Source organism: Otolemur garnettii, unplaced genomic scaffold, assembly GCF_000181295.1.
Source record: "Otolemur garnettii isolate 467f Iridium unplaced genomic scaffold, OtoGar3 scaffold00049, whole genome shotgun sequence".
Taxonomy (NCBI): domain Eukaryota; kingdom Metazoa; phylum Chordata; class Mammalia; order Primates; family Galagidae; genus Otolemur; species Otolemur garnettii.
This window is the reverse complement of record NW_003852444.1, coordinates 10,985,707-11,008,952: the sequence shown is the minus strand read 5'-3', so window position 1 is coordinate 11,008,952 and position 23,246 is coordinate 10,985,707. Positions and strand designations below refer to the sequence as shown.

Below are 23,246 nucleotides of genomic sequence, written 5' to 3'. Positions count from 1 at the left end.
CATGGCACTCTACCCAGGGGGACAGCTTGAGACTCTGTCTCAAAAAAAAAAAACAAAAAACAAAAAAAAACTGCAGGGCAAAGGCACAATGCCAGATTTTTGACCCACTGGAGAAGGAAAGCGAGGAGGCAGCAGGAACTGAGAGTGGAAGAATCCTGCAGAGGAAAATTACAGCCCTCTCCAAAACCTGGCAAGTCTGCACATATCAATCTCTTCCTATACTAACTTAACTAGGAGTAGGACAGGAATCTCCACACCAGTGTTTCCAAATCAGGACCCCACTCCTTAGCCACTACCTCCACAAACTCCTACGACAGGGCCTCACTGGGCCTGCGATGGTTGAGAGCTGAAACTAGCAGAGCACTGTATGGGCACCAATCCAGAGCCTGGTGAAGACCCCCATAACCATGCCCAGTGGGACCCAACTAGAGAAAACCCTTTCCTCCTGGCCTCTAAGCTGGCATATGCACTTATGCATACCAGGCTTCATCCTCTGACCTGCTTCAGCCCATTCATTCCACAGATGTCGACCGAGCACCTCACATTACAGTACCGTCACTGCGGCGGAGAGGACAGAGGAGAACAGCAAACACTCCCTGCTCTCACCGGCTCAGCACTGAGTAGGAAAAACAGACAAGTAAACGCGTAATTACAACACCATGAGGTCCATCCTAGGACAGGGATCGGTACTGAGAAGGAATCAGTGATAGAAAAGAAAAAGAGGTTCCCCAAAATGGACTGCGGGTCCATGCTGAGAAAATGGGAAATGGCCCTTAAAGGAAGAGGGATCTCCTGGACCCTCTGAGACTTCAGTCTATCCCACTCTGCCTCAGCATCCAGCCTCAACAGGTCAATGTTTACCCACAGCAAACAACGAAAGGTCAACACCAAAGCAAGAGAAAATGAAGAAAGAAACACCATAAAAGAAGGTCCGAGAGACAGAGGAGGAAAGCCGCGGTAGTGGAGGCACAGGGAAGAGGAGATGGGCAGCTGCAGTGCTGTGACAAGAGCTGTTACAAACAGGACGTGTGGTCCACACGCGGTAGACACCCAGCTCAGACTGAGAGAAATGGTCTCCAGGCTGGATCTGAACAATGAGTGCCAGTTAGCCAGACAAAAGGCAGGTGGTGGATGAGGCAGGGGTGGGGCGGGGCTAGACAGGTGGAGGAATGGTGTTCAGACAGCAGAGAACATAGTCAAATCCCCAAAAGGGAAAGTTCAAGGACACTCAGGAACTTCAATGTAACTAGAAAAGAAGTTCAACATGAGAGAGAAGGGTTTATGTGAAGATGTAAGAGACCAGAGCAGAATAAGACTGTGCAGACCTTGCTGGCTGCATAAAAGAGGTTCAGACTTTAAAGGATATGATTAGTTTTATACCGATAACTAAAGCTGCAGTGAATAGATGGGGGAATGCAGGACTGAAGACACAGATCCCAAGCAAGAGATGGTCAGAGCATTGCCAGAGAGACAAATAGTGGCCAGAGAGTGGCAATGACACCCGGGATCAGAGAAACGGTAAAACCTGAAATCACAGAATGGAAAATGAAGAGCAAGGCTCCAGCACTGCTTATCAAATATAAGAGCTGGGTACCTGTGGGTATCCCTTGCAGGACATAGCAACAATGGAGGTGGACTGGCCAAAAAATAAGAGGGCACACGAAGCGAGGAGCAGAGCAGCAGCACGCACTCAGGCGACACAGCAAGCAAACCCTGCCCGCGGAGTGATCACCCAGGGCTGGCTGTCAGCAGGGAGTGCGTCCCCACCACACAGAACCACACAGAACAGGGAGGCTCCAACACCTTTTACCTTTATGGTAACAGGTGAGTATTCATCACTACCCTGTAACTTAAAGCAATTCCAAGCTCCAATCATTTGATACTGCCTAATTAAAGCCCACATTTCAATTAACCACTCTTTCAGGGGAACCAGGGCCTGCAGAACCAGAATACTGTCTTAAGCATGCCATAGCAATTCTGCCAATAAGATCCTGCCTGTAATGATCCACATGGGCTCCCAAGGCTTTCAAGGAACACTCAAGTACAGTGGCAGCTGTCAACAAGGTGTCAAATAGCCCTGGGGGCAAAACAGGTCTTAAAAAGGAACTTAAAAGCATTTATTGTTCCCTGGTAGCACTGATTTGGCCTAATACAGGGCCGAGTAGGAGTAACTCTGAATGAATAAACCAGGGATACAGGAAAGGATAAAGGAAAGAAATGAAACGTTACTTTTTAAAACATTTTTTACAAGGAAAAACATCATCATCAACACTATTTGGTTGACAGCTGGGAGGTCAATGGATTGATTCTGAATACCTCTGCCTGCAACAGGAAAATGTTCACTTGAAACTCCCTTGGGAGATTTATTTGGAGAGATCTGGGCCATCTAGACGGTGCCCTCAAAGTCTGTCAAATGCCAAGAAAGGCAGAAAGTATTGTTAAGTGTTTATTTTACAGCTGACATATTAAATTTACAAGTCTTTTTATGTATTCTATGTCCAATGCTATATATCCATGGCAGTTGATTAGATAACCAATGTCATATTTTACTTTACAAATCTTAAAGCCTGATTACAAAACGTATACATAGTTTTATCTAGTTTTTGAGATATATTATTGGTGATATCCATAATTGACTTGGTTAAGCCAAATAACACTTGTTCCATGAAAAAATACAATCTACTGTTCCACGCTGCTCCAAAATCTTAAGTAGCAAAAATGGGGAGTTGCTTTTAAAGAGCTTCTCTTTTTTTCCCTGTGGTCACTGAAATCACTAGGAAGTTACCTTGCAGCTCCTGTGTACTGTGACTCTCTGGCCTACTAGACACATATTTCTCAGCCCCATTATGCAACCCACCTAACAAAGCAGCCATGCCTTTCTAATAACTTAGGTAGGTATGAGTAGGAAATTTCTGGCACACTTGATTTCATATACCTTGGAAGAAAACCATGCTACAGCAGTCACAAGGGTAGGGTGACTGGATATTTAATAAAAAGCTGCAGATAATCTGTTAACTAGGAAATTGATGGGCAGATGTTCCGAGTTACAAAAATTACTGGAAGGTGTGACTCACTGACGTTTCAGAACCCACTGAGCTTTTCTCTTTGTAACGCCTTCCCACTACCACTCCAGTGTTTTCTCTTCAACATGACCACTCACTTCACCGTCCCAAAATGCCATGAAATATAAACTACTGTCCAGCGAGAGGTGGTGGCGTCCACCTGTCGTCCTAAGTACTCCAGAGACAGGAGGAGACCATGAGTCCAGCCTGGGCAACAGAGACCCCGCTTAAAAAAAAAACTTTATTGTCAATGATGTGTTGTTATATAAAAAGAAAGTTTTCTATGCCCTCCTCTCAATTTTGTGCTGGTTTCTCAAAAATAAATACAAGACAATAAGTGATGAACCAAATGGCCCAGAGGAAAAGCGCCCTGGACCAGGGGAGAAAGGACTGAAGAGTGTGTGAGAGCCAAGGACAGTCACTGACCAGCCACAAGGCCACCACGTCCAGTAAGTCCTTCTCTGTCTTTGCCACTTCCTCCTCGGCTGTGTACCCGCTTGCCCTCCCTGACTCATTCCGACCCATCCTTCCCATTACCTTCCCAAGGGCCCACCGGCATCATTTCACCTCCCTTGCTCAGAGATTACCTTTTATACCCTTCACTGCCATACTGTCTCAAGCAGCTAAGGGGCAACTTCTTTTTCCCACAGGCCAAGTAAGGACAAATGAAAATGCTTATGGGGCTGCTTATTTTAATGGCTTTATTTAGCACTATGGTGGAAAATACATATTCTTACCATTCATTTCTTTGTTGAATATAAAAATAGCAATGAGAAAATCAGCACTGCATTTTTAGTCTTAAAAATGTTATTAATATCTGGGTATATTTGAAGTACCAACCAACATAACTTTCTAACTGTGCATCCTAAAGTCAGATGAAGATGCTCAGGAGCTGCCGAGGCCCCACAGCAGCGGCCGAGGCCCTACAGCAGCTGCCGAGGCCCTACAGCAGCGGTCCTCAACCCACAGGAACTGGATTAAAGGCTCGCAGCATTAGGAAGGTTGAGGACCACTGCCCTACAGGATGAAATTAAATTCCTTAACTTCCCCAGCCAACCCACCCATTAGACCCCCTCCATGAAATCTTCCTGGATTAATCTAGTCTGTGTATTCTAGGAGGAGCACTTTCTACTCTAACTGCCCTCCCAGGGCTCTTATCCCCAAGGTTTGGCTCCAGTCCACCTCCCCCACACAAGAACCTGACCCTGAAACACACCGCAGTCTACAGCCCCATCGCCACCCTGATGATGCCTGATGTTGCCTAAACCACTTCCCATACCTCTTCCTATGTATTCCATCTGACCTACACATTCATTCCCTGACTCAAAGGTTAACAGAGAGGTGAAAGGTACTAAGCTAATACTCATTTACTATACTCTGATGTTAAATATTCTTTGACCAAATTAATAGTCCCCTGAACTCAAAGATGGCTGCCATGCAAATACCTGTTTACTGATGGAAAAAATAATGAGTTCTTCAGCCATCCATAAATATAGACTATTTATGGATTTCTTTTTAAGAACAGAATATACTCACGAGAGAATCAGACTTAATGCCTTTAATTCAATAGCATTTACATTTCTTTCTTTCTATAAGGAACTGTCAGGCAAATTACCCACTACAGCACACCAAAAAAGTACAGCATTGAGACACTGGCATCAACGAAGTTTCATGTATTAAAAGTTGGAAACCCAGACGCTGCAACTCCCTTCAGCTCTTATAACTCAAGTCAAAGGAATAAGCACAGCTTGTTTTTTTTTGAACTGTCCCTATAGTGTTATGTCTAAATGAGCCTTAAAGAGCTGTTTAAAAATAACTAGGAGGGCTAGAATCTGGGAGAAAACTACACAGAACGTATAGATAAATCTGCTTCCCTAAATTGGCTGTTTAGTTGGGGCTGCTATTTCCTGCTCAAATTGGTTTCCCGCAATTTGTTGCGACTGCCAAATACTTAGTGATCTCAGTGATATACTTAACACAAATCGGCAAATCTTCCTTATTTTTCCACAATGATAAGAAATTTACAGAGAAACTTGCATGCTGAAGGTAATAATAAAAATGACTTCATTTGTCTTTTTTTCCTGATTCACCATTTTCATGTGGTTGCTAGTGGCTTAGGAAAATAACAAATAGCCTCCCAATATCATTTCTTGTCTGTTTTTTTTTTTTTCATATTGATTTGAGAACAATTTCTTCAGCAGTGGGTAGGGTCAAACATGAGAGATCTGACCTCATTACAAGCCATAGAAACTAAAAGATCAGGGTGGAAAGGGAAAAAATCAATACCCAACATTGATTTTTAAAATCAAAAGATGCAAGATGTTAATGAAAAGGTAAGTTTATAACTGTGCAATGGTATCATCTTATGTCAACCTAAGAAAAAAATAATCTAGTGTAAAAGCAATACTACGTACAGTTGAGATAACATAGGAAAGAATCTGAGGCAGGGAGGACACGGTTAAGTTCTTTAGAGCACATTCATTTATTAAAGTGGCATTATAATCTGCTGTGTGTCACACACTATATTATTTTGCCCAAACAGCTTTACATGCAAATACTTATTGCAATGAGTCATTGATCAGGTTCAAGGTTCAGTATAAAATACTTTCAGTAAAGTCTTCAGAGAAACCCACTTTCATACAGTATAAAACACATTCTCAAAACTTAGTTCCTATATAAGAAATATGTGGCTCTCAGTGCATTGAACACACTACCCTGTATTTACACACATGAATGGCCTGGGGCGGGTATGCACAAGAGTCCTAGGAGGAGGACTCTTAAAAAAAATTTTAATAAATATTAAAAATTCAACTCACATTTAGTATATAATTTACTTGACATTGAAAAAAATGTACAAAAGGCAAGTGACATTTTTATCAATACATTTTTGTAGGCTTGAAAAATTATTTTAGAACACACCTAAATTATAAATCATAAGAAATCTTTTCTTGAATACTAACTAAAACCCCTAAATGAGACAGAGTCAGAAGGGAGAATAAATGTTGAGGCTTTCTAAACATATTTTTTAAAGTGTAAGAAAACTAAACCTTTGGTAATTTATACAATCACATTCTAATTGCATTCTTAACCTGAAGGCAAGATCATTGCCAAATAGCAGGCCAAATCTTAGCTCTTTTCCTGTTAGGTCAAATGGGTAAGGGAAACTATACACCCAAAGAGCCTGTTCTATTAGCATTGTTAGGTCTCTTCCACATCATAGAGCAGATACAAATAAAAGTATCTGCGGGGCACAGGACCCACATGACCCCCAGCAACTCTACTCCTGGAGACACCTAAAACTCACTGGTTGGGAAGCTATGCTGAAGACGGAGATGAAGATAGCATACCTTAAGGCAGTGATTTTCAACCTGTGTGCTGTGAGAGACTCTTAGGTGTGCCGCAAAAGGATCTTAGGTGCCCCGTCAAAGCACGGTAAGTTTATTCTTTTTTTTTCACTCTTTTTTTGTTTGTTTGTTTGATCAGCATAATTTAAGTTTGAATGGAAGTTTAACTATAGGTTGGAGTGTTCCTTTAGATGCAAAAGGTTGAAAAAAATGTTCCCTGAGGATAATCTTTGGGCAGGTAGGATGTGAACCTGGCAGAAAACAACATTTGCAAACACACAAACATACAGAGCCATCTAGCTCCACAATCTCAGGCACATCTTCACTAAAACCAGCTGAAGACACTCGGGGAGGCGGAGGAAGGTGGATCACCCGAGCTCAGGAGTTGGAGACCAGCCTGAGTGAGAGCAAACCCCAGACTCTACTAAAAAGAGAAAAACTAGCTGGGCATTGTGGCAGGCACCTATAGTCCCACCTACTCTGGAGGCTGAGACAAGAGGACTGCTTGAGCCCAGGAGTTTGAGGCTGCTGTGAGCTATGTTGACACCACAGCACTCTATCCAGGGCAAAAGGGTGAGACTCTTACCTTAAAAAACAAAAACCAGCTGAAGCAGCCCATGATGCCAAGCTCTGGTCTGTGCTAGAGCAGCACTGAGAGACAGAGCTCTCTCAGGACAGCCAAGTTCTGCATCTGCATTGCCAGTGTGGTAGTCATAAGCCACATACAGGATGGGGTAACTTAGGAGCTGAAATTTTTATCTCATTTTAATTAATTTTTATCCAATTTTTAATAGCTGCAGGTGACTAGTGGCCACCATTTACCGCAGACCCAGCTTGGGCACCAAAGCACAAGGTGGCATTCTAAGCGCTCCAGGGACCAGGCTGGTCATAGCTGGGCATGAACCAAAGAGCTCCTCATGTCATGTCCAACCTGGAAGGGGAAGGCACCAAGCTCTCAGCAAAGCCAGAGCACGCGCCACATCCGGGACCACACCCACTCCCTCTGAGTATTCTTCTAAGAAAACAACCTAAGAAGGAAAACATTTTCTTTCCTTCCACTCACTACTGAAGGAAAGCCAATACGGGAGAAACGAGAAGAACCAACAATGGAGCAGAACATCAGCAAAAGGCAGCTCCTTCCCACCAACTAGTTTCTGTCCAGTCCTCGCAAGGTGCCTCTAAATAACTACACCTGCTGTGAAGTCAGGCCGACCTGGAGGCAACTCTCGCCTCCATTCTCACCAGCTCTGTGACTTTGGGCAAGATCATTAATCACTTCAAGTCTCAGTTTCCCTCTATGCAAAATGAATTAACAGCAGTTCCTTCTTCATAGGGTTGTAAGAATTAAATGAGATTAAAACACAGAAGGGATTTAGCAGAGTACCTGCCTTAAAACACATATCATGTTGTTATTTTCATCACTATTTCTTCACCATCATCCTACCTCCTTAATACAGAATGCAGGGGGAAAAGTCTACCCACAACAAAGCATAATTTAGAACAAATTCCAACTTCAAAAATATCCATATTCAAAAGTTATTCTTAAATCAAAATACTTGACAGACTTAATTTCAATATCTTCTATTAAAGACAGAAATTTCTTTTATACTATGTTTCTACCTTCCTTACATCTTGGTACACATTTAATTGTATCTGCCCAAAAGCCCTAAACTCTTTGAGAGATCCTTCTCTCATTTTGGGGTCCTCTCAAAACACCTAGCTTACTTACTTACATAGTAGACATTCAATACATGTTACCTGCATTAACTTCTTTAGAATTATCAAGAATGATCAAAAGTAGCTACTGTTAAAATGGTTAACAGGATTTGCCCTAAATTAATTCAATGTGCACTTAATAACAGCTTTTACTAAGAAGAGGTAACATCCTAGGAGCTAAGAATTCAGCTAAAAACAGACAGATAAGGTACAAGGTCCCTGGAGCTCATCTTCTGGTAAAGACGACAGCCACAGTGGGTAAGCAGGGGAAGGATCCTAGGAGAAGATGAGTAATGAGATGATGCCACAGAGGCAGCCGGGTCATGGTATGCCTCAGAGGCCAAGGGAAGTAGTTCAGCTCACAGTATATCCTATGTACCATGGACAGCCAGCACACGAACTGATTTACTTTTGTCAAGATTATGAGGACCTCTGTGTACCAAGCACATACGGACAGGAGTGGAAGCAGGGGGCCAGGCAAGTGCCTTCTGGACAATGTACAGACAAGAGTGGAAGCAGGGTGGCTCGGCGCCTGTGGCTCAAGCGGCTAAGGCTCCAGCCACATACACCTAAGGTGGCGGGTTCGAATCCAGCCTGGACCCGCCAAACAACAATAATGGCTGCCACAAAAAATAGCCGGGCGTTGTGGCGGGCACCAGCTACTTGGGAGGCTGAGGCAGGAGATTCACTTGAGCCCAGGAGTTGGAGGTTGCTGTGAGCAGTGAAGCCATGGCACTCTACCCAGGGGCTCAGCTTGAGGCTCTGTCTCAAAAAAAAAAAAAAAAAAAGGAGTGGAAGCAGGGGACCAGAAGTGCCTTCTGGACCATGTATGGACAAGAGTGGAAGCAGGGGGCCAGAAATGCCTTCTGGACCATGTATGGACAAGAGTGAAAGCAGGGGACTAGAAGTGCCTTCTGGACCATGTATGGACAGGAGTGGAAGCAGGGCCCAGGCAAGTGCCTTCTGGAGAATGTACAGTAAGAGATGATGGTTACCTGGATTGAAGCTGTAGCAGAGGGGCTGAACTGGAAGGAATATATTCAAACATGTTTTAGAGATGGAGCTAACAGCCTGATGTAAGGAGTAAGGACATAAGGAAACAAGGGTGAATTCCCAGTCTAGGGCTTGACTGTTTGTGCCATTTACTGGGAAAGACTGAGACAAGAAACAGATATGAGGGGAATGAAAAGGTTTGTTTGGGCTATGCTGAGGAATCTGTGGGTGGAGATTTCAAACAAGGAAACAGACTTCGTGACTAAAGTCTGGAGTTACAGGGAAAGGCCAGGGCTAGAGATCTTATTTGGGGAGTTGCTGGCATCCTGATACCGATTTCAAAGCTATACATTTGGAAATTACTTAGTGGGAATCAACAAAGAACACTAGACCAGCGGTTCTCAACCTGTGGGTCGCAACCCACAGAAACCATATTAAAGGGCTGCGGCATTAGGAAGGTTGAGAACCACCGCCCTAGACTGAGGAAGAAGGTGGGAGGAGAACCAGGAGTGTGGTTGAGAAGACACAGAGGGTCTCCAGCATCCCAGGAGCAAGCGCTCACTTTCTATGTACTGTTAGTGAACAACGAACCTTTCCCACCTCTCCTACTAAACGGGAAGCTGCAACAGAGCAGCAATTATGTCTCCTTCATCTTGGTACTCCTGGCTCTGAACAAGCCAAAACCTCAGCTCATGTTTACTGACGATGTAAGGGGAGGGGGTCACAAGTGCCTCCAGTGAATGGCATTTGGGCAATATTTCATCCTTCTCAATTCCACAGTCTATAATAAATACAGAAAAGTCTCACTTAGTCCAAAACTAATCATGCCAATTATTTTCTTCTTCCCATTTCACAATAAATGGCCTGTCTACCTATCAACTGGGCAGTACCGAGAACATTGCTGGACAACAGCAGGTGCTCAGTAAGTACCTGTTGGATAGATGGGTGTGGTGGGGTCTCTCACCCTTCACCCAGCAAGACCTACAGATACAATGGGGCTTAATGATTCTTTATAGATTTAAAAGCAAATTTTCATCAATAACTAAGATTGATTATGATGAACTAAATCTTTTATAAACTAAGAAGAAATTGATTAGAAAATAAAACCGTTTGAAATACTTTACAATTCAGAAATAGTAAATCTGTACTTTCTAAATCAATGTTTTTTTATAAATATTTATCCCTAAATTTCTAATATGCCTATAAGCAATCCATGTTACACAAAAAGATAATGAAGTAAACTACTTCCTAAAGCCTACTCAAGGAGCTCAGGGGGTTGATGAAAAAAAAAAAAGAATTTCCAAAGACTGTTGAAAGTAGATTCATTCTTTGTATAAAACATTTTAAAAGAAATCCAAATATTCTCTATAAAAAGCCAAAGATCCAAATAACAAAAGGAGAACTGAACTACTGAGTGAACTTTTTCCACTCACAATGTTTCTACTAAACACCCTCAAATGAAAATTCAGCAATACCTGTGGCCCCGTAAGAGCCAGAATACCGCGGAGACTTCGAACCAGATGCAGAGGATTCCTTCATTCGATCAATCACATTTTCCGAAAGCTGAAAAAGCAACATCAAAATAAAATCAATTACAAAAGAACAAGAAAGAAAACCAGTGCAATAACAGCCAAGTAATTCAGTCATCCATATCAATATGTATAATGAATGGCCTAAAGAAATTAGGCTCAATCTAATAGACATAAAACTAGAGGCAAGTAAGAATGGTTTTAAGATTTCAAGATGCACCCCACAGCACTACTCCTTTATTTCTTCTAATGCACTGCTAATTGCTCGTTATAAATAACCCTCATTTTATACTGTGCATTAAAATGTAATCTCTGAGAAAATGTAAGCCATCTGAACCCCTTCAATTTTCTTCCCCTAATCCTATAAACCTACATTAACAGGCCTTAGCGTCTTCCTTCTCTCCAGTCCCAAAAGAAAGTATTCCTCCTCTCCTCCCTCCCGTTCGATGCCAACTATCATACACCATCACTCTTTCCACAGATTTTATTATGCACCACAAATGTGCCAGGAGCTAGGCTAGACTTTGAGAATTCAAAGTCATCAAGATGGTTAAAGCGGAGGAGAACAAACAGGCAACCATCAGGCGTTTAAATACATGTGTCATGTGAAGGGTGCTGCCTGAGTGAGCCAACTTGCAAAGGAGGTACACAGAAAGCCTGGTGGACAGCACATCCAGCCAGGCTTTGGGCGTGGGGCTGGAGCAAAGGCTCAGGGAAGACTGACAAGACCAGGATGAACAGAAGGAAAGAAAAGCAGCGGGATAACAGTGCTCAAGAGTAAAGAAACCACACTAAGTCCAGATAAGCAACGGGTTTACATTGGACATCCAAGTGGAGCTACCGAGTAGGCAGCTGGCAGTGGGCAGAGCTCAGGGGACAGAGGCCTGCAGACTTGAGTCACCAGCCCCACAGTCACTACAGCATCATCTTCATGGCAATTACCACTATCTGAGGCTTTTTGTTTACCATCTGCCTTTCACTAGAAAGCTCCATGAAAGCAAGGAGTTGACTGTCTTGTATCCCCAGAGCCTCAATAGGCCAGGTTAACCAAACGAATGAATGAATGAATGAATGGCTTAAGTAAGAGCAGCAGGATCATTTGGAGAGGGATCCTGAGATAGAGATTTCAGATTTTGAAGATACTTAGTAAAACCTTCTATTAAATGCATCTGAACTTGATCCTGAGGGCACTGAGGCGGCAATAACACGATCAGATTTACACTTCAGGAAGATCGCTCTGGCTACAGTGGTGGAGAACAGATTGGAGAGGGACAAGAACAGAAGCAGGATCCCTGAAGGAAGCTAAAGGACCAATTAAGAAGCTATTAAGCATATGTCCACACAAAGACTTGCACAGAAACGTTCCTAGCTATTATTCATAATAGCAAGAGTGGAAACAAACAAATGTCTGTCTACTGGTAAATGGATACAAAACTTTACATACTGCTACAACAGAATAAAATTCTGCAGTAAAGATGAATCAAGTGGGCAGCGCCTGTGGCTCAAAGGAGTAGGTTGCCGTCCCCATATACCAGAGGTGGGGGGTTCAAACCCAGCCCTGGCCAAAAACTGAAAAAAGAAAAAGAAGAATCATCAACTTCTGATACATGCCACAATACAGGTAGACCTAGAAAACATGATGAAGCTAAGTAAAAGCAGCCAGACACGAAGGCCACAGATTGTATGATTCTATTTACATAAAATGCCCAGAAAAATCAACCCTATAGAGCAGCGGTTCTCAACCTGTGGGTCGCGGCATTAGGAAGGTTGAGAACCACTGATATAGAGAGAATAGAGCCTAGCACTGGAGTGGGAATAGGGATTAACTGTAAATGGGCATAAGAGATCTTATTGGGGTGATTAAAACATTTCTGAAACTGGATTGCAATAGTGGTAGCACAACTCAGTACATTCATCAAGTGTTGAATTGCACATTCAAAACAGGTAAATTTCACAGCATGTAAATTACGCTGCAATAAAGTTCTTGGAAAAAAAGTATTACAGTAATCCAGGGGAAAACACATTCAAAAGATATTTAGAATCTAAAATAGCTAACATTCATTGAGTGATTATGTGCCGGGCACAACACTAAGCCAAACCCTTCACTCATCGAGTCCTTACTACTTTTATTATCTCTATTGTATAGGTGAGGAAAATGAAGCACGGCCAGATTAAAAAACTCGCCAGGATCATACAATTTGTCAGTAGCAGGTCAAGGATGCAAACCCAAACACTAAGCCTCAAGCTCACATTAAAACAGTGCTCTTTGCTCCCACCCAGTGCCTGATTGGATGTGGGGGTTAAGCAGGAGGAGGACCCCAGGGTTCCCAGGTCAAGGAACTGGGGGCCCCCTTTCCTCTATCAAGACCCTTCTTCCAGTTTCCATTTCAACTCACCACTGTCTGGCTTTTACCCCCAGTGCAACACGGAAAGTGTCTGGAAAAGTCACCACGGCCAAATATACTTCTCTATTGACACTAACAAACGTATTTTATATTCATAAAGCACCTTATTACAGGGCTTCCTTAGCATCTATCCTTGGCTACTCTCCTGTTCTGGACACACACACCGCCCACTGTCCGGGTCCTCCCAGGACTCCGGCTGCATCTTCTCTTCTGCAGGCTTCCCCCTCCTGCCTTACACGTGGAGGTAAATAGCACCACGTTCTGGTTTCTGTCCTTATTTCACGTGCTCTCATCCAATTGCTTGATTTCTAACTGCTAATGATAAATTAATGAATTCTAAATCCATTATCTCCAGCCCTAGACTGGTATCCCAGAAGCCAGGCTACAAGTTGAATTGCCTGATAAATATATTCCCCTGGGCAAATCAAAAGGACCTCACGTCCAGAGTGTCCAAAATTGATCATTTGCTAAAAATCCCTTTCCCCCTGCTTTCCTTACCTCATTAATGACAACACGGATACCCAACTTCCTAAACTGGAACACAGGACTTGTCTTTAACTCCTCTCTCCCACAATGGCTTTGCCATGACTTCCTCAATCTCTCAGCATCTCCCCCATCCTTTGCCTTTCTCCGGCCCTAATTCCGGGTACCATTAATAATCCTCCTGAAATGCAAACCCAACCCTGGTAACTCCCTGCTTCAAATCCTTCAATACCTACCTTCTGTTGACAGGGCAAGTCCAAATTGTTCTGTACAGCACTGAAGAATTCCTCTTCATTTGGTGATGGCCTAACTCTTGAACCGCAACTTCCACACTTTTTCCTTTAACACTTCATACCCTGTTCCACACCCACACATGGCTGTCTGCTACCATCTCCACCTTTACACTCGTGTCTGCATTGCCTTCTTTCCTGACTCCCCAGTTCAAACACTCCAAGCCTTCACTGACCCAAGCAGTTCCCCATTCCATTCCAACCCTGCCTACCAAAGCTACCCTTCCTCATGCCCACCCCCCTTGCACAAGCCTCTGCATTTCTACAAGATTGTGAACTCATATATCAATGAGTTATTCATTCAACAAAAGCCTACTAGGCCAGGCACTAATCAAGGCCCTGTGACACATGCGTGAACAAAACAGCTCGATCAACAGCTGCTTGTATCTCGGAGCCCAAACCAGAACTGAGGTGAAATAGCAAAGCGAAAGACCACAGCTCAAAAGTTGTACTCTTTGAAGGAAAGACAACTGGAAGAAAAAAGAGAGAGCCAAGGGACGTGCTGTTTAAAAATGCCAGGCCCAGCTGCATCTTTTCTAACTGACAGCCCCAGAAATGTTGCTGAAACTCACCTGCAAAGCTGAGATACAGCTTAGAAAAAACCCTATAAGAAGGATCCCCTCGATGTATAGGTGAGGAAAAAAAGAGATCCTGAATAATAACCCACTTACTGGCAGCATGGAGACCAGAGCCATAACCCCCAGTAACATTCAACTGTTAAAGATCTCTCTTTCAATCCCATGCATATAATAAAAATGCATGTCCTCCTCATAAAGAGATAAAACGAGCCTTCATTTTAGAGAGCTATTTTAACTGATATATAACATATAAAGCTCATTTAACTTACATATACTACATATATTTAATACACCGTATTAATATGCTACAATATACTAGAGTATAACACTGTATTACATACACATACATGCCATGTATGCTCTATTACATACAACACACACTGTTACATATACAAGTTATGTGTATAAAGCTGATATACATAAAACTTATTTGGCTTATAATTTTTTATGTATGTAATTATATAATTTTATATTTTAATTTATATTTCCATATTTCAGACTAAAGTCAAAGAACTACAACTATACTAAAAACATAGTTGGTCTACCTAATCAGAAAATGACTGTATTTATTAAAAATCAAGTGTTAGCTATAAACCTCCACCTCTATTGGAGACAAGCCACCCTTTCTTCTAAATACCACTCCATCTACTTCTCATCAAAATTCATACCCTGCTGCTACTACTACCAACTGCTACTATTATAACTGCTACATAAAAAAAAAAAAAAACTTCTAATTCCTAAAGCAGCCTCAAAAATACCATTCCTTGGGAGAATTTTTAAAAAGATGATTTCCCAGGGCAGTGTTTGAGGCTCAAGGAGTAGGACGCTGGCCCCATATACTGGAGGTGGTAGTGTTCAAACCCGGCCCTGGCCAAAAAAAAAAAAAAAAAAAAACCTGCAAAAAAATGAAAAACTGATGATTTTTGCCTCAATGAGCCTCACTTCCCTCATCTGAAAAAATAAAAATGTTCATCTCCAGGGGTTGAGGGTGATAACAGTTTATGCAGCATAAACTATAATTGGCTACACAAATATTTGATAAAGCTATTACCCACACAACTCCAGCCGGGGGGACTTTGGTTCACTCTCACTGGCGGGGCCTGAGCCTGCAGCAAGCTCCTTCTACACACAGCACAGGAGCACAAGCCCTATAGCTACTGCGGGCAGCAGCTGCATATATAAGGTGCTTGCTTATCTTGTTTTATACTCTCTGGATATTAAAAGTAGAATGTCTCTTTCAACTAAATCACTAATTGTTTCTTGTTAACTTTATTTCTTTTTTGGCTTCTCTGGTATCTCAAAATTTGTTACTTAATTGCTCAAACTTTGCTACTTACTATCAAATTATAGTAAGCCATTTCCCAATGCAGTCTTGGTTACAGATGAGTAAATTTATAAGCATGTCACCCAAAGGAGCACATGATCAACTTATTGTAGGGTGGATAAACATAATGCAGGGTTGATGAACATATTGTAGGGTTGCCTTATTGAAAGTCGACCTTCTGTTCTTACAATAACTCAACAACTGTATCATTAGGCCCGTCCAAAGGAGTGCCCGGGGCAGTCTTCAGTTGCAACTCTACCGACTCTAAGCACTGTTACCCTGTGCCCTGTGTGATTATGGCTGTGTTGACATTAGCAACAGTTTTGCTGTGTTATTTGTATGGAAAGTTAACACTCTCTGGCTGATCTTCCAGTTACAGTACTAAGTTCAGACCCGCGCACTCATCTGATGTCCTCTGCAAACCAGGGTATTCACTTGGAAGGCAGGTGACAAGATTTAGAGACGCTGGCCAGGATTATATACCCAATCTGTAACTGTAGAACAACTGTTCTTTGTGATGAAAACTAACCCCAAATAGGGATCAAGGGCAGAATGTAATCTTCGGCAAGAACTGGACAAAGAGTCTCCGTATAAGCAACTTCTGTCAGAAACATACCCTTCCTTCAATAGGGCACTTCTTTTAGAAAAAACTTTCACACTTACTGATCTATATCTACTACACCTGCTCCCCAGCTTCTTTGCAATCTCCATCAAGGTAAATACCAATTTATAGAAATTATTTATAGCAAAGAATGGTGAAATAAATCATACATATTAATGTTGGGAACTACCTCAAGAGGTCTATGGACTGCAGACCAAGTTCTCAATTATATGCAAAACTGCTTATTGTTCTGGACAGAGTCCACAGCTTATGGATTCACAGTGGTCTACAAACTAAAACAAGTTAAAAACCACTGCATTTTGGGGGGTGGGGGGGATTGTCTCACTCTGTTGCCCTGGGTAGAGTGTCATGGCATCATCATAGCTCACTCATCATCAGCAACCTTGAACTTCCAGGCTCAGGAAGTTGAACCTCCTGCCTCAGTTTTCTATTTTTAGTACAGATGGGGTCTCACTCTTGCTCAGGCTGGCCTGTACTCCTGATCTCAATCAAGCAGTCACCTCCTCGGCCTCCCAGAGTGCCAGGGTTATAGGTGTGAGCCACGGAGCCTGGTGAAAACCACTGTTGTAGTATGAAAGGCAATCAAGAGAAGCAAACCTGGTGACATCCCGTCACTTCACTCGGACCATTCACCCCACTCTCTACCATTCCTGAAGACAATCAAACGGAGCTTGCTAAGTTTAAATGTGCACTACTCACCGCATCGACACACTCCGGAGAAGAGGAAAGATGTGTGTTATCTTCTGCGGTCTTCCCACTCATCCCTTCCCATCCACCTTGTTTAGACTTATCCAAAATTAGCACAAACATACCACCCACCAATCCAGAAAAACACTTTATCCGCCTCACTCAGTCTCCTGTTTCTGAGAAAATACTGGAGACTGGGTGAGGCGGATAAAGTATTTCTGCTTCCAAAGAATGAAGTAAAAGGAGGGGAACTCCTGAGTGGCCCTTCTCTAAGTGAAGTTACGAACCACAAGAGACAGAAATAAATCAAATCCCTACTCCCATTAATACTTTTTCTCTTCTTCCAGATGTGTCTTATCAAATTGATTAAAGAATTCAGACCCATTTGTCTCTCTTGGTCTTCCTTCCACATAGTATAGGCCATTTTCTGTGTGAGTATTGATTTTTTTCAACTATCTTTTAAGACTTAGGGTCCAAAAACTGCCATTATTATTTGGGAGAAATTGCTCGCAAATATTTTCTTAAGGGGAAGCACCATACAAACACTGATAGATACTTATAAATATGTAATTCTTAGCTTGTTTGTATTTGTCACTTGTGTTTCTTTGCATTTGTCATTAGTAGAAACCATACTGTCTTCATAAAATCCTAGAAAGCTTAAGACAGTATTCTGTCCAAGAGTTTCCTGGAATCTAAAGATGAAATAGACCAATTCTCTACTAGTTAACTGAATTACTTATACACTCATCAACACTGCCAATGGCTGACACTATTTGTAGCTTCTGCTAACCTACTCTCCTAAGAATCCTCAAAAACAAGTCACGTTAAGTAATCTCTTCATACAGGGTCCCTCAACTGCCAACGCTTCCCAAAGCATGAGCTGTGTTCCATGTAAATATCCATGCTGCCATAAGTAGCTCCAGGGAATTTCTGCTGGCAAGTTCAAGGACAGCTGCAGAGAATCATTAATGCCTGGAAAGCATGATAAACATTACTTTGAACATGACACTCATTAAAGCTAACATTGGCTCTAGAACGATTCACTCACAGATTTGATGTTTCAGGTAAACCTGTGAAAGACTGAGTCATAAACACACTTTCTAAGCAGCCACAGCAGGTGCGCACAGGAGTCCTATCAGGCACGTGTAATGTGAGTAAAGAAAAGGCTTGGTCTTTCTATCACTAGAAATTTATTTTAGACCTGGAAAGGAGGGCAAGGCAAGAGGGTGACCTTTCATGCAACCCATATGAGCAGTGTCAGATTCAAAGTTGGATCAGGTGTAAGAATACAGGTTCTTTTATGGAAGGGGGAGAAAAGCTATTTGTTGCTAGGATAAAAGAAGAAAACAACAAGACCTAAAAATACCATGAAAATAACATTTAGGAGGTGAGAAAAAACTTTAAAATGATTAAGTAGGTCCTTTAACTGCTGTTAAGGACCTCAACAAGAAAAATACAGAAAAATATGATTAATAAACTCAGTCTAGTTACTGAAAGCCTCAGTTGCTGTTATTCTTTGTGCATTAAAATAGGGGAAGATGAAATTACAGATGCTCAATTTATGATGGGATTCGTGTGTTTATCCAGACAGAACCTCGTCCTAAGTTGAGGAGCATACTGAATGCCTATTTTTGTACAACCATAAAGTAGAAAAATCCTAAGTTGAACCACCCTAAGTCCCATTGTATAAGGACCATCTGTAGCATCCTTACCATAGGACAGAACACAAAACTGATTTCCAGCAGTAACTGACTCTGTTGAAACACTGCAACACTTCTCATTTTTTACAATTGTTGACATAAATGTTAGTTGAGCAAAGTTGAAGTTTTCTTCAGCCAAATCCAATTAGCCTATCTACCCTTCGAAACTGAAGTGTGAGCTATTAGCACCATATTTTAACCATCTGAGCCAAAAACACACTGAGACTCTTGTTCCTTATAGGTCCCCAGGCCTCAGAAGGAAAGCTGAGTATTTCAAACCAAGAAAAATATAAAAATCAACTTAAAAAGTCTACAAAAGACCTACACCATAAAAAAACCCACAGGCACAGGCAGCGAGGACAGGCCCCAGGACCCACATCTCCCCATCCCTACCCTTTAGGTACACCTATAGGAACACAACAGGCTGTCATCTGCATCTAATTATTTAATTTACTTAGGCAATTCTCTGGAACAGCTCTCAGAACAGCCACTACTCACAAGTGCAAACACTGTCAAGTACTAAACACTGTGCTAGATGCTGACAACTAGGCTGCATTAGTCAGATCCAGAGCTAGTGACAGGCAGAGGCAGAATCCAAATCCTCGTCTGCTTGGTTCCAAAGCACATGCTCTTTCCACCACACTGCCCATCACTTTCGAGGAATCCCAGAATTTTAGATATGAAAGGAGCCCTATCTGAGTAATGGCTGCCTTTTATTAAAAATCCCCAGTGTCCCAGGCGCTTTAAATGTCTTCCCTCATCTTCTTACCACAAGGCAAGGCAACGGAGGGTTATTACCCTTTATGAATGGGGGCCTATTATCAGAGAAGTGATCTGTCCAGGGCTACAGGCTAATGAACACTCAACCTGGGATTTAAATGAAGTCTGTTTAATTCCACGTAGTTCTTTTGACCTCGACCTCAAAGAAATCAGAATGACCTCTGTGTGCTACTCAACAATACAACAGCATGCTACTTTGAAGAGGAAACTGCAATGGCTACCAGAAACTTACTAGTCTCACAGGATTTCAGAACAGGAGAAGAGCAGAGATCTGAGAGATGTACTCAGCTCCATTAGTTTGCAGATGAGAAAACTGAAATTCAGAGGGATTGCGAATTATCTTTGAAAAAGAAGGGTTTGAAGCAACAGTGCAAGGGCATTCCAGGTGAAGGGTATATTCTGAAGAAAAGCATAGAGGTCAAAATGAACGTGGTGTGTGCTTGATTTATAACTACATAAATGCATTATATGAAAAAGAAGAAAAATAAGGTTTCTCTCAAGTTGTGTGGCCAAAGGGCATAGTTTCTTTTTAAAAAAAAAAAATCCTTTAAAAAGCTCCATTTTAATAGAGCACATATCCATATCCTTATTATCATGCTTATCCTATTAAACATTACCTGACAATTAATATGAATATTTGTGCTGTGGCCAACTTCTCTTTCAATTTTGTTTGCTCTCATCACTGTGTTTATACTAGAACATGAGAACTTGGAAAAAGGCATTTTTCTAACCAATGTCTTCTCACTCCAAACTAACTTTGCTTTGCTTTTAGTTCTTATTCACCCTAAAGGCCAATTTTTTTAAATGCCTACCTAAAACTCAAGAGTTTACAGTAATTTTTAAATTTTATTTCAAAGAGTATCAACTAAACCACAACAATGAAAAGAATGCCGCCTCAGATATTTTATTACAGAATGTAATACTTCTTTTAAATAATATGCTATAAAGAAATGCTGGTCACAGACCAAAAATTGAATTCAACAGTCTTGAGTTTCTATAAAAAAAACTTTAATAAAGTTCTTCTCCAGATAACAATTTCAGAGGAAAACATTTTTAAACATTTCTAAACATTTTAAATATTTAGAAAGTTTTATTTCCTATTAACAAATACTAAAAATAATTTACAAATTATGTTGGTTGCATAATTACAGAAGTTGTAGAATTACAAATTATAATTTGTGAAATTCAAAACTTTTTGAAGTCAAAATTGCTTTATTTACTAGTTTCAGGCATCCTACTTCCAAAAATGTGAAGCTCCAAATTCAGGTGCAGCGAAGGGTGTGTTTATGAAGTTAGTGCTGGCATACTGACACCCTAGAGAAAAATCAAGTTTTCAGTTTATGTATCAGTACAGGCAGAAGGCGTAAAAAAGTTCTCTTGGACGTTGGTCAGGACTGATTATATTACTGGTCTGAAAAACTGCAAACCTATCTCAGCTTCTATCAGACTGGCAGGCACTTAGTCCCAAAGCAACTGGGCCTAGTCCAAACTCAGGTGCAGCAGGCCACAGAGGAGCTGCTTGGGAAAGAGGAGATATCAAGGAAAAGGGAAGGAAGGAGAAACCAAAAGCCAGCCCAGGTCGGCTAGGAAACATGGTCAGAGTGGGGATGGGGAGGGGTGGTCTATTAGAGGCACAGCAAACGTGACAGAGCAAATAAAGGCGTCCCTTCAAATGCCAGTTCATCCTAACAGAGACGAAGTGGGCAGCGAAAAAGCAGGGTCTGGGTCCTGAACCAAGAGGAGCGAGACAAGACCCACTTCACAGATGGGATACACTGAGGCAGGGATTCCGATAAAGTCCTGCAACTGGTCAACAGTACACTAAGGAGTCGACTCAGAGCCCCCGGAGGGTCTAATTCAATCTGGCAGCCCTCACCCGACCCTGCACAGTGCCTTAGCAGTTGGCACATACCCAGAAACTCCCTCTGAATGAATGTCCCAAGTCTTGAAACCCTGGGCCTCCTTCCAGAGACAGGGGGCTCTGGCCTGACACTAGGGGCCGGGACTGGAGAAACCAGACTGAGCGAGTCCCAGGAAGGTCGGGGGGTTGGGGTCCCAGTCTGAATGCCGGCCGCCCGCCCTCCCGCTGGCACTCACCCGGATGCCCTTCACCACGGTGATGTTCTCATTCTCGTCCGCCTCGAAGGTGACCCGGCGGGTGCTGGCGGTCCCGCCCATGGCTCCCGCAGAGACCTAGTACGGACCCACGAGCACCTCAGAGTCCCAGCGCCTACACGCGCGTGGAGGCGCCGGGGTTACTTCCCTGCACAGCGGGCGCAAGGCCACGACCCCAGGGGCAAGGAGAAGGCGCCGGTCCCGAGCTCCCGCCTCGTCCGGTCATGCACCACAACAATAAGGCCTCGGGTTGGTCGGAGATGCAAACTGCCCGCCTCTAGTAAGCGGGGACGCCCGGATTGGCTGGCCCGGACCCGGATGCTATGGCAACAGGTGGTGGCTGACAGGTTTCCGGAGCCCCTGCGCGCAGTGGGAAGTGTAGTCTTGGTCTGGCACGAAGGGGAGGTTTTCCCTGCTCCCGAGGGCGCCCGCGGAGCGTGGCATCCTGGGAGTTGTGGTCTTGACACCCCAAAGATTTCTAACTGGGCAGCTTTCAGGAAGTTCACTCGGCCAACAAACGAATTCTGAATACTATTCTAGAAATTTAGGCCAGTGAGTTTCAAAGACACAGTCTCTCTCTCTTAAAGGAACTCACACTTTAATAACTGAGAGACACCTTCATAATGAAGCCATGCCTAGAGTCCTGTATATTTTACAAATCCCTGACCCAAAACTTAGCATTCCTTACCCCCATGCATTGCTTGACAAAGGACTATTTCCCAGGATTCTGAGAAATGCATCGTTAGGCGATTTCATCATTGTGCAAATGTCATAGAATGTACGTACAGAAACCTAGTCTATACGATACAGCCTACCGCTCCTGGGCTACAAATCTGCACAGCAGAATGTTTGGAGCACACATAACACGGTATTAAGTATGTAGCGAGACATAGAAAAGGTGCAGTAAAGATAGGTTATAAAAGATAAAATATAGTACACCTATTTAGGGCACTTACCCTGAAGGGAGCTTCCAGGACTGGAAGTTGCTCTGGGTGAGTCAGTGAGTGAATGTGAAGGCCGAGGACATTACTAGACACGACAGTGAACTTCATAAACACTTTACACTTAGGCTACACTAAATGTATTTCTTAAATATTTTCTTTCTTCAATAACAAATTAACCTTAACTTACAGTAACATTATTACTTCATAAACTTATACATTTGTTTCCTTTTTTTTTTTAACTTTTTGACTCTTTTGTTAAAAACAAAACCACAATTAGCCCAGGCCTACACAGGGTCTAGATGATCAGTATCACCGTCATCCACCTCCACATCTGGTCTTCAGGGGCAACAGTACACGGGAGGAGGTCATCTCCTACGATCGCAATACCTTCTTCTGGACTACCTCTTGAAGCACCTGCCTGAGGCTGTCTTACAGCTAACTTTGTTGTGTAAGTAAAAGGACTATATAAAAAGTATGGCAGGCTCGGCGCCTGTAGCTCAAGTGGCTAAGGCGCCAGCCACGTACACCCAAGGTGGTGGGTTCAAATCCAGCCCGGCCCACCAAACAACAATGACGGCTGCAACCAAAAAATAACCCGGCGTTGTGGCGGGCGCCTGTGGTCCCAGCTACTAGGGAGGCGGAGGCAGGAGACTCACTTGAGCCCAGGAGTTGGA

At 42.7% G+C, this 23,246-nt stretch overlaps 1 protein-coding gene across 1 annotated transcript in view; it reads right to left on the bottom strand.

Annotated features, from left to right (window-relative positions):
* CHCHD3 (coiled-coil-helix-coiled-coil-helix domain containing 3) overlaps window positions 1-21,899 on the bottom strand; it is a 295,772-nt gene extending 273,873 nt beyond the window's left edge. The window contains exons 1-2 of the mRNA XM_012806291.2: window positions 21,611-21,899; window positions 10,591-10,678 (exon numbers count right to left, since the gene is read on the bottom strand). Coding sequence (XP_012661745.1) covers window positions 10,591-10,678; window positions 21,611-21,691 — 169 coding nt within the window. The 5' untranslated portion in view covers window positions 21,692-21,899. The remainder of the gene's footprint in view (window positions 1-10,590; window positions 10,679-21,610) is intronic.
* Window positions 21,900-23,246: the final 1,347 nt, after the last annotated feature.